This window comes from Periophthalmus magnuspinnatus, chromosome 7 (assembly GCF_009829125.3).
Source record: "Periophthalmus magnuspinnatus isolate fPerMag1 chromosome 7, fPerMag1.2.pri, whole genome shotgun sequence".
NCBI lineage: Eukaryota > Metazoa > Chordata > Actinopteri > Gobiiformes > Gobiidae > Periophthalmus > Periophthalmus magnuspinnatus.
Window position 1 is genome coordinate 10,650,196 of NC_047132.1, and position 16,040 is coordinate 10,666,235.

General features: G+C 39.4%; 1 protein-coding gene across 3 annotated transcripts in view; it reads left to right on the plus strand.

Moving 5' to 3' along the window:
• nfatc2a (nuclear factor of activated T cells 2a) overlaps window positions 1–14,916 on the plus strand; it is a 46,608-nt gene extending 31,692 nt beyond the window's left edge. Inside the window, exon 15 of one of the 3 annotated variants that reach the window (XM_055223085.1) lies at window positions 12,792–14,916. In XM_055223085.1, the coding sequence (XP_055079060.1) occupies window positions 12,792–12,847 (56 nt within the window). In that variant the 3' untranslated portion in view covers window positions 12,848–14,916. The remainder of the gene's footprint in view (window positions 1–12,791) is intronic. The other 2 variants (XM_033970185.2, XM_033970186.2) reach the window with 2 other exon arrangements.
• The last annotated feature ends 1,124 nt before the right edge of the window (window positions 14,917–16,040 follow it).

Consider the following 16,040-nt stretch of genomic DNA (forward strand, 5'->3'; position numbering starts at 1 on the left):
ATATAAAAACAAATCATGAGTTTAATCTGCCTTTTTTTACATATAAATATCGAAACATACCAAATCTTCAGCTACCTCAGCCCTATTCACCAGTCAGCAGTTTGTCCAATTAGTTGAGGTTTTGGCAGTTCGATTCTAGTTACCCACAATGCATACTATTGTTGTGTCCATGAGCAAGATCAGAGTGACCACCTCAGACTGCATCATGAGAGAGACAAGTTGTTGATTGTGGGGACATAGAGAAACCTACTCACTCTGGACATTTAAACTCGTTAGGTTTAAGGCCATACTGTGGAACATTACAGGCAACACAATATCATCTCCAAGGAGACAGAATCAGACCCTTTAAGGATTTGACTGTTTGAATGTTAATATGATAATTAAACAGTTAAAGCAACTCCTTCCATGATGTGGTCTAATGAAGCTCTGATTAAGCCATAACCGTACACAGTGGTAATAAGTTACTATAGCCACAGGTCTGCAGGTCTGCGCCATCGGCTAATCCAACAACCACCAATCACTCATTCATACTATGCGTCTTGCATAAGGACACAAGAGCAGTTTGCATTCGAGCCACTGCCGCCTCACTGTGGCACTTGCGTATTCCCAGCGGTCTCCCATCCAAGTCCCGACCAGACGTGGCTTCAGAGATCAGATGAGATCAGACATTCTTAAGGTGGTTTGGTCATGTCCATTGTCATTGGCTTGTGACAACTGCCTGTAACTGATGATAAGACAGGGCACCGCTGCTTTTCATAAGAACAATTCAAGGATATTTACTCTATCTCCTCAATCTCCTTCACACATATTTGCTTTTCAATATGGCGTCGCGATCTAGCTCTGTTCAAACAATCTGGCCCGCGTTGGGTGCAGTTATGTTCCACTCAAATGGGAAATAACATAGGATTCTGAGTCATGTGTTTATACTGGTGCTGTCGACCTGTTAGCTTGCAGTAGTATTGATGTGGGGTCACTTCCAGCTACCGCCCTGTCCTCTGCTCTTCGAAGGCAAAGGGAAGCAAAACTATATCAACAGAATGCAAGGGCGAATTACTCAAGTGTCATACTTATATTATCTTAACACTTAGGATTCTATAGGATGCTATTGTCTCATTGTTTTAAAAGACATCATAACATCTTTGCTTTAGTATGTCATGAGTTTTATCTTAAAGAAGACCTCGTGCTTGTGCCTGCAATACATTTATAATCTACGACACCCGTGGATCATTATGTTATCATTCACACGTTTTAAATCACAATATTATTCTAAAATGACTTACCGTAAATTTCGGATTATAAGCCGCTACTTTTTTTCTACGCTTTGAACCCTGCGGCTTTTACAGCAGTGCGGCTTATATATGGATTTTTACTGGATAACGGACCCTGGGGGGCGCTCTCTAGCTGTAAACGTAAAAGTGAGACAGACGTGGGGAAAGATTCTGCTCTGAAGAATTCACTAGTTTTGATTTTGAACGATCATTTTGCGCATCATGAAATGGATATGATGCAGTTTTTAAGATAAAGAAACAGAAAGGAAACAGAGCAGGGGTCGGCCTTTAACACGCAAAGAGCCATTTGGACCCACTTTCCACATAAAATAAAACACTGGGAGCCGCAAATACTTTTTGACATCTAAAATGAAGATAACACTGTATAATAACAATAATGTAACGGAATAATGTAGGTTTTACTTTCACGGACAAGCCTTCTACACGTGGCAGATAAATATGGCAAAAACAACTTAAGTGCATTAAAAAAATACAACTCACCAAACCGCTGCATCATGCATCGCGCTGATTATGTGATTATGTCTACTCTACTCCGCAGTTTCTTTAAAAAAACAACAACAAAAAAACTCGTAGCGTATCGTTTAATCCCAGGTGCTTATTCTCCATGTGCCAAAGCAGTTTTGAAGGTTTCATTGCCTTATTTGCTTTTCCCGTATGTTACGTAGAGCGGACTCTGTGCGTGAGAGTCACCTGTAGCGACAAACCCAGATTTTAAGTAGGCATTGTCTGTTAAATTTATCTTTCTTTTTCTTGGAGGTCGTAGTCTCCTCTTCTGGCTCCTCAGTTGTCCTTTTCCCCTTTGTTAAAAAGATCTCCAAAGACTTTTGTTTTGGCTCATTTTCACTCGCTTGTGGCTCTACTTTTGTGCGTCGTGTCTGATGTGTTATACGTGATACGTCACCGCGGAGACAAGAGCAGATAATATACTTGCTACTACATCAAATAGATTTCTGTGGCGATTTCCAGCAGGATTTTCATGATACATCTACGGACGAGCTTATTAGTGTGTCATTAGGGACGGGCCAAAGTTGCTCCTGACCCCTGTGCGCACAGCGTCTGAAAATCAGGGCTCTTTACGCAGGACTGTGAGCTGTGTCTGTCAGTTCCCAAGCCACGCAGAGCTGCAGTATAAGGCTGAAAGAGGCGCATACGGCTCCGGAGCCGCGAGTTGCCGACCCCTGAAATAGAGCCACTGCACGTGAGCTCGACATCAATGAATCCAACTTGGTCAATGTAAAAAGACGACAAAAGTTTTCAGAGGAAATAAAAGCAGATTTTCCGTGTTGGTGCAGCTTTATTTTCTAAACCTGCAGATGTGTTCATCCCGTGTTGTTGTCGTGTTGGTTCCAATTTTCAGGCACAGTTTAAAAAAAGCGTGTCGATGCACCGTCTTTCTGTGTAAATATCTCATGTTACAATATGAAAACCTGCGGCTTTTATTCAGGTGCGGCTTATATATGTACAAAATTGATTTTCTCTTCAAATTTAGCTGGTGCGGCTTATATCAAGGTGCGCTCTGTAGTCCGAAATTTACGGTAATAAAAGAAACAAATCCGCTGACTTCCATGTTACAAAACTGCGGTGCCCAATGGGAGCTGACACCGCGTAAATGTCATCACAACAAAGAGCCGTGGAGCTGTTGGCGTTAGGTTAAGTATGAAACTATACAAAACCCCATCTTGGGCCCATGTGTCCATAGAGATGTTATTGCTTGCCTGGAATGTTTCACAGTATGGCATTAAACTTGCTCTAAAATATCTTGAAAAACATTGTGCATTGTTATACTGAGTGGGGTCACCTCTCCACAGATCTGACCTGTGACTTGGTCTAGCAGCAGGCCCAGGTCTATAGGGGTCCAAAAGGTGCATTGTAGCTTAACTTAAAAATGTTTGGACCATTTATTACGTTTGCACACCTCTGAAGCTCAAATGCACACGGTCAGTTTGCTCTGCACTCAGGCTCGGGTTTTGTGGCGTCACTGGTAGCGTCAACTGCTTGTCCCCAAGGAGATATATAACATTTAATGGCATACTGTGGTACATTACAAGTGAAGGAATTACATTGCCATGGACACAAGAAGGTGTCAAACCCTCCAACAAAAAAGTAACATGGTCCATCTTTAAAATAAAATAGTTCAAATCCCACTTTGGCCACTTCATACTGCTGTTGGGTCCTTTGGCAAGACACTTTACCCACTTATCCTGTGTGAGTGAGTGAAAACATGCATGAAAGTGTAAGCCTTCTCTTCAGTTTAACTTCACAGGACATAAATAGACGTACTAGACTAAAAAATAATTTCATTTATGATGTCAAAAATCTTTATTTGGATATTTCCCATAATGCAGCCTTGTTTTGCATATCCTTTAGCGTTAGACCTCCTGTTTATTTGTTTAGGAAATTATTTTTAAAATGCAAGAGCTAAACTGTCACTGTCCCGAGCAGCGGACATGTTGACGTGTTGTGAAGTGAAAAACAGTCTCCATGGCGACCATTGTCCCGAGCTTTAGAGGCTGGCTGCGTGTGCGCGGGGAAGCCTGGGTTTGTTATGGTTGGCTGGGCTGCTCCTTGGCCTTAGCCCCTCACTTCTCCAGGGGAACCCACCGGAGGATAAGGCTTTTTTCCAACCACAGAATCCTGCCAGTGTACTGTATCTGGCAACCGAGGAGCCTATTCGCAGCTGCTCCGCTCCTGATCCTTGTAAGACGCCACGCACTGTAAAAAATGAATTTAAAACGTGACTGCAGTTTGAATCATCGTAATAACCATATAGACAAATATTGTGTCTCCATGGTGTTCTATTGATACTTTACAGCTGATGTCGTCAACATTCCCTGGGGGTGTGATGCTAACTGTAGGCACTACTCTGTCTGAGGCTTAGACTTTAGGCTTAGGCATTAGACTTTAATCTGAGTTTTATTTTAACACAATCTGACCAGAAAGAATTGACTTAGTTGGAACTATAATTCTGATCTGATTTTGTGCTGTTGAACAAGTCCCTCTCAAATATCACAGTCACAAGCTAGCTAGCATTAGCCAACAGCTTTTTCAGTTAGTCACTCTCGCCTTTTGGTTGAAAATCAAACACTTAAACAGGACCATGAACATTCGGATTGATCGCAGGCTCCTGAAAGTTGCTGTTTAAATCCATTTTGTATTTTTTCTTAAGTTTTCAGTCTTTTTTGGGAACGTTTGCTAATGTGTGCATTGTGTTACCATGGTAACTGATGAACATTCTGCCATAAACATACATGTAGGACTCCCCGAGTGCAAAGTATCAATTATGTATGAGATTCACTCTTAAATACACTGTACCTGAATGTGAAAACAGAACTAGACTAGCACCACAATGAGTTTAAAAGTCTTTTTCATAACTTTTTCATAACTCGGAGACCAGTGACGGTAATGCTAACAACAACTAACATGCTAATGCGCACTTCCTGATTCCTGTTTTATAATTAAATGCAGACAGTACACGGCGAACTCATGTTTCAAATACATGGGAAAAAATCATGGCCTTTTACTGCTCCTTGGACATGTTTAAACTGTGTACTGTGAAACATTTTTTTATTTTATTGAGAGAGGGGGAGAGATGCTGTACATTTAAATCTACAGCTTTGAAAACAATATCATCTCCATGGAGACAAACAAGAGGTGACCCATCCACCGGAAAAGCGCCATCGTGCACCTTTAGTTACTTGAACGTGCTTGTGTTTTGTGTACTTGTGTTTTGCAGTGCAGTTTTTGGGAGGAGAGCAGAGGAAAAGGAAGGGGCCGGTGCATGTGTTTGTGTCAATGGAAAAGTTGAAACAGCGAAAAAAGCGCAGAGGAAAAAAAAAAAGTCGGAATTTGTGTGTTTTGGCCGAAGCGTCGGGCTTCCCTGTGCAGTAAACAGAAACAGTGTTTGAGTCTATGAATGGACAGGAGCTGAGCAGACATGGACCAACACGCAGCCAACTTCAAATGTGTCTCTGGGATTCTGGCAAAAATAAGATGTAAACAACTCCTCAAAATCACATTAGTTGGGATGTAAATTTAGTTGCCTGTTTTGGCTTTTCTGTGTTACTACTACAGTTTTAGTTTAGCTAGTGCTGCTGGTTAGATCTGAACCGTTTGGGGACTATATCTAATTGCAGTGGTGGAAGAAGTACACAGTTTTGTTAAAAGTACGAATACCGCTGCAAAAAATACTCAAGTAAAACTATCACATGAACAAATCTACTTAAGTACTTGTTTAAAAATGTACTTAAAGATTTTTGTAACGTAATAAATCTTCAAATGTAGTGATTTTGGTAAAGATTTGTGCTGAATTTTGTTGAACAGAAACAATTGAATCGATTTTCGTTTTTTTCCAGCTGTTTTTATCTGTATATTTTTGTTTACTCAAACTACGAACGTGTTGAAAATAAAGCCTCAGCCTTTTCAGCAGGTCTCAAACAATAATAAAAAATACTTTTACTTTTCAGTTCAGTTTAAAAATGTAGTGGAGTAGAAAGTACAGATACTGCTCTCAAATGTAGTGAAGTAAAAGTAAGTATCTACAATAAAATGTCTTTAAGTAAAGGAGAAATACTTTTTTTTACTTAACTATAGTACTTTACTACTTTTAATTTGTTATGTTCCCCCACTGTCTAATTATGATTCTCCTGACGAGCGTTGCGATAAAATTGGACGCATTTCAAATCCTATTATTAAAACATTATTAACTCGCAAGTTTGTGTAGATCTGAACTACAGTGTTGTTAGTTTTTTGTGCAGGAGATTTTGTTGCTTGTGAAGGAAATTATAATTTGCTAATATTGTCCGTTCAAACTGTGTTTTCGATTAGATTGCGATTGATCTTACCCACTATTCTACTTACTCTTTTTGTTCCAGTTTTAGTCCTTGTAGTGGTAATTCAAATGTGTTGCCTGGGGAAAGTTGTTAGTTAACACTCTTGGCTCACAACAAGGTTTTGAGTTTGATTCCCAGAGTTTTTATGATTATTCCTGACCCAGATCTGGTGAAGGGTCTTTGACTGTAGCACTGCAGCCGCTCACTGATCCACGTTTGAACAATTGAAGATGTTTTTTTTTATATTTTTAACAGCTAATAAGAACACTCAAAGTTCAGGTGCACTGTCTAACCGTTTTGGGGAAGCGTCTACCACCTGCTTGTCTCCATGGCGATATTAATGTTCCACAGTATGGCATGAAACTTATCAACTTTGCCTTTATTAAAATACAGCTCTTTTGAATTCTTACTATGAGCAGACTCGCCTTTTCTCAGATCTAACCTGTAACTTAACCTCGCGTGGCGTTAACCCCTTGTCACCTTTTTAGTTTAATGCCACACTTTGGAACATTCCAGTCAGTGCAATCTCTATGGAGACAAGCAGACGGCATACGCTGCACTTGAAAAGTTACATAATGAACTTTTTAATGAGACTGGAGTTTGACGTGGGAAATGAGGGGTTAGCATTAGCAACACCTCGTCAGTGCGGCGGAAACTGAAAGCTAAATGCTAAGCTAACGAGTGAGTCTCAGCTTTAAAAATGCATCATAAAGATAGTTTGTATGTCACAGTTTTAGACCACAACAGAGCAGAGATACCAGGATGTGGCAGCTCCCTCTGGTTTTCATGACGAAGAGAAATATTGAAATGAATAGAAGCTCACTTTTGTTTTTCGAGTTTAGGCTCACTTTTCAGTCTCTGGTCTACATGCGCAGGGGGAGTTTTACCTTCGCAGTCCTCACACCTACAGTAAAGTGTTGAATATGTTTGTGAACTATGGGAAGTCCCTGTTTTGTGTTGTAAAGTGTCAGAGGTGAGTAGGTTCATTGTTGCTTCGGTGATAACAAGGCCACTGTTTAACTTCAGTTCAATATAATGAGAGGAGGCTGGGACATAGTGTCTAGTTCTAGGTTGTTATTAATTCGAAGTACCATATTTTTTTCCCTCCACAAACAACAGAATCTCCTGAGTTTTTGTTTTTGCTTTTGTCAGATGCCCTCCCTGTGTCTCCATGGGGTCTTATTCTGCACATGCAAACATGTTCTGAAATGTAATGTCTTGTTTTAGTTCATCAGTTCATCGTTTCCTTTGCCAATTCTCCTGGACTTGTTTAAAATGTGAACTGTTAGCGTCACTACTTCCTGTGCAGTTATTTCCTCGTAAGTTTTTTGCCGAGTCATGCTAAAATCAATAAATCGTTTAAGATAAGGCTAAATATTTAAAGACGGGCTTAAACACTACACAAATAAAACAAATAGTTCAGCGGAGGACACTTCTGTGTTTAGAAAAAGACATTTGTTTGTGTCTCAATGCTAATGCTAATGCTAACTTTAAGGCCTAATAAACATCAAAATAACTCCACAAACTGAAGTATTGTACATATATAAATAATCAGGTGGTCTTTATTTTAATGAATTTGAATTTTAACACTCTGTTTATTTTATGTTTTCTGATTTTAATAAAAGTGACTGTTAGCTCTGAGACACAATCGCAATGCTTGTTATAAAAATCAGATAAAGACTTTTTTTTTTTTTCTCCAAATCGTTCAGCCCCACTGCACATAACGTCACTTTAAACACCATCTCTTTTTGTTATGCCTATTTATTTATAATATTTTGTTATATTTTGTGTATTTGTTGATTAGATAGATGTATTGTCTTTCGATTCCCTGTGTATTTGGTGGCGCACTGGTGAATACAGAGTCAGGACGCAGTGGAATAAGACTTGGGGCGGTGGAGCAGGTGGAGGAGATAGAGCACAGAACAGCAGCTCCTTGGACACACATTAACTAAAGCAGGTTCATTTTGGGAATCTGTTCAATGGCTGTTGTTGTGTCCTTGGGCAAGACACTTTTTTTACTCCTAGCCTATGTATGTATGAATGTGATATTGATATTTGTCGGATTGCACAAAATCGACACGTTAATGAATCTCTCGCAGAAAGGGATCGGGAAAAGGCGAAACAGCCGAACGAATATTTGAATCTGATTGGTCGAAGCGTCGCAACGGCAGAACGAGACGAAAAATCAAAGAAAGCGCACTTCACGAGCGCTTCTTTCTCTCTGCACGTTTTTCCACACTGTAAAAAGTCTGATGCCCTCTGCTGGTAACAGGGAGATGTGACTCGTGAGAGAGAGTCCTACATAAGATCATGTGTTCCTTATGTAAATATTGTTTTAATATTATGTTCATACAAATTAAAAGCAAAGTGTGCACGTGAGTAAAAGCCCAGTATAAAGCATAATCTGTGCCCTTTAAGGCATTGGGTGTCAGAGGGAATTCCTCGGCTGTAAAATAAACAGGAGTCTGAGTGTGACGTGTGCAGAGCTTTGGCTGGAGCAGTTTCACATCTGTAAGTGATCACAGAGAGAGAGAGAGAGAGACGAGGCCTGTTTAGTCCAAGGTCGCTCGCCCCATTTCATACTCAGAAAACCTCAGTATTCGGACGGCAGTAGTAACTCCATTGGCTGTTGCTGTGTCCTTCAGCAAGACACTTAATCCGCCTCATCTCCAGTGTCTGCGTAGAGAGTGAATGAGCTGTTCATTAAAGGTGCGCTGTGTAACTTTTGTGGAGAGGCTTCAGAGTGAAAATATATACTTTTCAAGGTAGCACCATAAGCACCTGTAATCGAATAAATGTAAGATATACAGGTTTAATGCCATACCGTGGAGTAATGTCACTTTCACTTCTCAATGTTACAGACTCACACTTTTAGTTAAGCAGGAGTCACATTCATTTCAATGGAAAATTTTCAGTACTGCTCTGTTTCTCTGAGTGGGTTAAAATGTCTTTGTATTAAACTTATTTACCGTTAAGATTGGAAGCGTCATATAAAGTAATCAGTGCTGAGAGAAGTGCTGTATTTTCTGAACTATAAGTCACTTTTTTCATAGTTTGTCCAGGGGTGTGACTTATACTCAGATGCGACTTATATGTGAATAAATATATAACTTGTTTTTTATGCTTTAGTTATCTGATTATCTGAACTGTTAATATCTTACGTTAACAAACCAGACACGTATTCAATTCTGTTCATACTTCCTGTAGCTGAATAAATATAAATGTGTTACGTTAACGTGCTGTACTGATATTCAGCCTGTTGTTCTCTATTTTATTGTTCTTATTGTAACTTGCCTTTAAAGATAAAATGTCTGTTCTTGGTCTCGGATTTTGTAACATACATTTCCCCCAACAGTGCGACTTATATATGTTTTTTTCTTCATTATGTATTTTTATCTGATGCAACTTATACTCCAGACCAAAGTATAGCCTGGAAAATGCGGTACTTGTTTTGTCACTCAAGAAAAAGTGTAGGTACTGTAGCAAAGAAATGCTTTGGTAAAAGTATCACATGAAAAAAAATCGACTTAAGTAAAAATATTAAAGTACCCGTTTAAAAATGTACAGTAAAAGTATTTCGCACATATTTTAGGTCTTATGAAACTTCAAATGTAGCGATTTTGATACAGAGAAACAACTGAATCAAAATGTTTTTATTTGCGTATTTTGATTTGCTCAAACTATGAACGTGTTAAAAATAAACCCTCAGACTTTTCAGCAGGTCTCAAACTATAATGAAAAATACTTGTACGTTTCAGTCCTGTTCAAAAATGTAGCAGAGTAGAAAGTACAGATACTGCTCAAACGTAGTGAAGTCAAAGTTAAACGTATCCACTCAAAAACTAAAGTACAGTTATAGTATAGTACTTTACTGCGTTTACTTTGTTACATTCCACTGAAAATAACACGGCTGTAATGATAAAGGTCCCTCCACAGTTTTGTCTCTTTACAGCAGCAGCTCCAGACTCTCCGTTAAAACAGCAGGACTCAGAGAAGCACAGGGATAACACTCATCTCACTGCTACGTCATCCCAAAGAGCGTTTTCATTTGGGACACACTCGGGAATGTGATATCACCCTGTCCGAACTCTCATAACGTTATATTTTCAATTCAATTAGGAGAACAATTTTAAAACTGTAAGAATGTTTTTAAAGATTTCCTCGGGGTAATATCGTTTATAGAAAATGGTTCAATTGAAAATAGTCGTGGGGGAAAAGTTATGAGCTCGGATGATTTTCTGGTTTGTTTCAGGACAGCCAGCTTTGTGAATGGGATGGAGGGAAAGAAAGGAGAGAGAGAAGGGGAGAGGGGAAGAGAGGGGGGTGGGGGAGAGAAGGAGGTGGATAGAGAGAGAGGGGGAGAGAGAGGAAGGCAGAGAAAGAGAGAGAGAGAGGAAAGGGTGAAACAGCGAGAAGGAAGAAGACAAAGAGGAAGAGAGAGGGGGAAGAGGGAGTGAGAAAGAGGGAGAGAGACGGACGGACACAAAGAGAGAGAGATAGAGTACTACTGTAATATTTCTGCACACTGTATTTTGGGAATTTTAGGGACAGAGAGAAAGGGGGAGAGAGTGAGAGAGGGAGAAGGGAAGCGAGGGGGGGAACAGAGAGCGAGAAAGAGAGAGGGGGAGAGAGGGACAGAGAGAGAGACAAAGAGGAAGACAGAACGAGGGAGAGGGGGGCAGAGGGGGGGAGAGAGAGTGAGAAAGAGGGAGAAGAAGGTAGAAAGGGAAAGGGTACCGCTGTAATATTGACTTCCTTAAACATTTTTGCATGCTGTATTTTGTGAATGAAACGTTCTGGTCAGATTTTTCTATAATGCTTTTCCACCTTCAAATCACTCAAAACACTTCTCTTTATAGTAACTATGTTTTAAATAGATTTAATCAAACACGAACAAAGACTTAACCCATAATGAGCAAATATTATTGATGAATTGATGCTTTGTTCATTATGTCTTATGTCTTTCTTCATTGTTTATTAAGGCAGACCTATTCTACAAAATTGACTTTTTAGAGCTTTTAACAATGTTAAACTTACATAATTTCCCCTCACACAAAGTTGTATTTTTAGTGATTGTTTGAGCAATCTTTAATCACTATTTTCAAGACGCCATATTTGCAATCTGGCCCTGTTTTCTCTGCCACGGTACCTGCACACTAGAATGTACTTACTTCATTCTCCAAATATATTTTTATAACCGGTGATACTCGTAGGATTCAGTAGATGCACAGTCATTTTGGTATAAATGAAAAAAAAAGTGTGATGTGCAGCTGTCCATCGGAGGCACCAATGGACAGCTGCACGGCTCTTTGTCGTGATGACGTTTACAGTGACGTCAGCTCCCATTGGGCACCGCAGTTTTCTAATGTGAAAGTCAGCAGACGTTTTTACTTTTTTAGATGAATATTGTGATTTACAATGTGCAAATTGTAACATAATGATCCACGGATGTCATAGATTATAACTATATAACAGAGGATGATGAGGTGTAGTCTTTATAAAGTGTTGCCCAATCTGCTCTATTATAACGTGGAGCTAACACAATTCCTCTTTACATTTTATTGGCTCTTTTTACCATGTGTACCATTGCCATGGAAACTCACACACAGCGGTAATATGGCGGATAATGGCATGGCTGGAGGCAGAGAGCTTTTTTGGCCTCTTCTGAAATACTCGCATTACTCATGGGCACATAATGAGATCCCTGAGGCGCAGTGGAATTAGTGTGAAACAGCGTTCACTTACATATTCACATAGGAGAGATGGAGAGAAAAGAGGGGGAGGAAGAAGAGAGAGAGAGGCATGGGGCAGAGAGATGGAGGGACAGGGGGGTGGAGAAAAGAGAGGGGTAGACCTGAGGCAGAGAGATGCAGGGAGAGGAGGAAACAGAGAGAGAGAAAGAAGAAGACAGAAAGAGGGAGAGAGAGAAGCGGGGAGAGAGAGAGACAGGGGTGCTTGGGGCAGAGTGATGGAGGGAGAGAGGGGGAAACAGAAAGAGAGAAAGAGGAAGACAGAAAGAGGGAGAGAGATGGGGGGGTTGGGGGGGCTGGGGCAGAGAGATGGAGGGAGAGAGATGGGGAAACAGAGAGTGAAAGAGAGATAGGGTGGGAAAGAGAGAAGGATCAGACAGAGGGAGAGAGCAGTGCATAGAGCGTGGAGAGAGCTGGGAGTCCTCCTAGTGGCAAAACTATAAAACTTCATTTACAGAAAAAGCTGAAATAATACAGCAGTTTAACCTCCTGCATTAAAACAACTGTAAGATTTTGATTTTAAATTCCCCAGACAGTAGGTAAACATGTTCAAATCAAATATATGTTTTACTGAACAGTTGTAATGCTGGTTTCATTCTTAATTACAAAAGCATCATGACCAAGTTGTTTATGTTTTAATTGGGTGTTTTAGGTTCAATCAGAAAGTGGAATGAGTTGGTTTAAACGTAAAAGTCCTCTCTCTGATCTGAATGGTCACTGTCTAAACCCCAGCACCTGTGAATTCTGAGGTTCTTTCACATGAGGCCCGTCCATAAACTGAGAATGAGACACACCTGTATCTGTCTCTATTACATTTAACATCTCATCGTTTTGATGTAGTTTCACGTAGCAGTTCAGAGACATTTCAAAATATGTGTTCAATGTATTTAACCATTATATTCTTTATTTTCTTTTGTTTACAGTGAATGAAATCATCAGAAAGGACCTGACTGGAGTTCACGCCAGAGGGCACTCATAGAGGAAGTGACATCATAACCTGCAGACGCATCACCACGGCAACTCAGCATCTCACTTCCTGGAATTTCAAGTTAGCATAAAACCAAAATAGCATCCAGATACAACCACCAAAGTGCTTTAGATCTCTGAAGAAACAAGAGATTGTAAACAACATTGTAAAAAATATGTTTATGTAAGGACATTATGGGTCCAGTCATTCCAAGCTCCATAAATATAAACCAGATCTAAACCAGGACTGAACCTGGATTAATCCAGGACTGCACCAGGGCTAAACCATGTCCAAACTAAGCCTTAACCAGGATTGGAACCAGGTCTAAACCAGGACTATGCCAGGTCTAAACAAAGACTGAACCAGGATATACATTGGGGTCAAAACCAGGGCCTAAACCAGGAACTAAACCAGTACGAAACAGGGTAGAAACAAAGGTCTATACTAGGTCTAAACCAGGGTCTAAACTAGAATTAGACCGAGACTAAACCAGGACTAAACCAAAACTAAACAAGGTCTAAACCAGGACTGGAACTAGGTCAGTACTAGAGTCTAAAGCAAAGCAAAACAAGATCTAAACCAGGACTACACCAGGTCTAAACCAGGACCTAGCATAAGACCAGACTATTATCTTTGTCAACTTTGAATTTAAACACATCCATAGCCCCGTGAGTGCCATGACAACATCATCGCACTCAGATTTTACAGCAGTGTCAACCAAACCGCAGCTTCAACCATTGTCACGACAATATTTATTTCAAATTTCAAAAGATGGACGACAAGGGACATTTTTGTATTTTCATCGAGATTTCATGTGGCTCATCTCATTTTCAAAGAGTAGGTCAGACGCACACTGCCTTTTGTGACTCGATAATGCACTGCTCGAAAACAGGGGAAAAATTAAAGTTTTTTATTATTAATTTCTTAAGTTTTGTACATAGTGAAAATATATGAATAGCCTATATATTGCATATTATTCAGGAGATGTGCCAAAGTGTCTATAAGGAAACATGAGCCAAATCGTTCTCATTCTAATCTGATTTGTGAGAATAATTTCATTTTTTATGCAAACAGAGATTTAAAAAAGTAGTTACAAGTTTTACATCACAAAACTCTCCAAATGTTAAAAATAATTTGTCTAATCAGATTTGTAATTTTAAAGGCCTGTAAATTTATAGAAGCATTATGTAACTTTTCTGGTATGAGGGCTCCACTGCCTGCTTGTCTCCATGGAGATGTTATTGCTTTGTCTGGAATGTTCCACAGTATGCTTTAAATTAAATCAATGTATCTTATCTGGTTTTAATGATCCAAAATACATTGAAGAAAATGCATTCTTACTGGAAGTGTGCTCGCTTCTCCACAAATCTGACCTGTATCTTGGCATGATGGCGTCAGCGTTAAGTTTCCATGGAGATAGATAACTTGAATGCCATGCTGTGGAACATTACAGGGCAAAGCTATAAATAACATCTCCAACGCTAAAAAAACCCCAAATAATGTTATAAATGTGTAGGCCTTTTAAATACGCAAATTGGATTAAACAAGTTTGACTTTCAGACCAAAGCTGCATTAGATTAAACTACGTCTTATAGGAACTAGTTTTATATTGAAATCAGCCAAAGCAAAGGTGAAAATCAGAATCACCTTCATCTCAGTGAATCTTGACCAAATAAAAGCCATTTTTCATCATTTTAAAGGGAAAAACGTTATATATTTATAAGACTAATATGATTTTTTTTTTTTTTCTTTAAGAGACGTTTTCTATGAGCCAGTGCACTCGCTTATGTCTTGAATGTAAATCTAAACTGTAGCCTTATTCCTTTTGTAAATAATGTGTTTTACGGCTCCAATTTGTCATACTAAAATAGGAGAATTGTCGTTTTATTTTTGTCGATAAAGAAAATCTGAAAGTGTCATCTCTTAAATATTTAATTTTGTGTTTTTATTTGACTTTATGTTATAAAATATTGTAGATTTGAATGTGTTATCATTCCCTGTGCCTATAGACTTTGTACTACCTTCTGCTCTTTGCTCTAAAGCTATTTTTGTATTCTGACAGTAGCAATAAATAACCACGTTCAGCCAACATACTGGAGTTTTCATTCATTTTTCTTAAGGTAATTCCATCAATTAAATGTGTCATTAATGCTAAATACCATTACTATGTTAATATATGTCTGTCAGTAGTGCAACAGGACGGCTGCAATTACTTCATAATCACAATTTGAATTAAAACTGCAAGCAGGGCCCTCACAACCGCAGAAGGGCACGACTCTATGGGAGGGCTGCCTATCAACACTGGCTTGACATTTGATTTAAAATGGCCTCTGCCACAGTGAAAATAAATGTATCCGTCCCATTTTGACTATGCAGGGGGTGCTGGAGAGCCGTTTTGCCAGACTTGCAAGACTCGAATCCCAATTAAAACTGCAAGCAGTGATAAAGGTTCCTTGCAACCCTTGCCACAGCAGAAGGGCACGCTTCAATGGAAGGGCTTTTGTTCAATTATTCACTTCCCATTGACTTTTTAAAGACTGGGTGCAGGTGAGGGTGCCTGTCTCTCCCCGGGACAGACACTGTATTAAAAAAAAATGAAAGGTGCTTTATGCAAATTGTCTGCACTGCACTATCGACTTGTTAATGTTCCACTATATATTAAACTTTTGCATCCAGGTCAGATTTTTGAGCATCTCAAACTTCATTGGATTATGACAAACACATTTTTTTCACTTCCCGTTTACTTTTTTGAGGCGTGGCCTTGTAAATGTGGATGTAGATCATTTGTTGTCTTCACTGCCTTTATTGTTCATAATCAGTGAAAGATTGTGTGTACCAAATTTCATTAGCCTATGTCTAATTATGTTTTTAGAGCCTATTTTAACATTGCAGGGGGCGCTACAGAGCCACTTTTGAAGATACAAGTTTAATTCACAGATCGTTAAGTCCAGGTCATCAAAACACACAAATGCTACAGTGGGTCCGTCCAGATCTGACAATTTTTGCAAAAGTCACATGGATTTTTAATTTTTCAAAATGGCTGCACTTTGAGACTTATGTCAATTCTTTTAACAACCCAGATATGTCCTGATCACGCGGCCTCAGTTTGAAGTCCATCCGAAAAAAAACCTAGGTCAAGTTCGTTAAAGTACGTTAGCTAGATTTTAGACGACTCAGTTTGACCCAGTATGGCTGACGTCCTGTG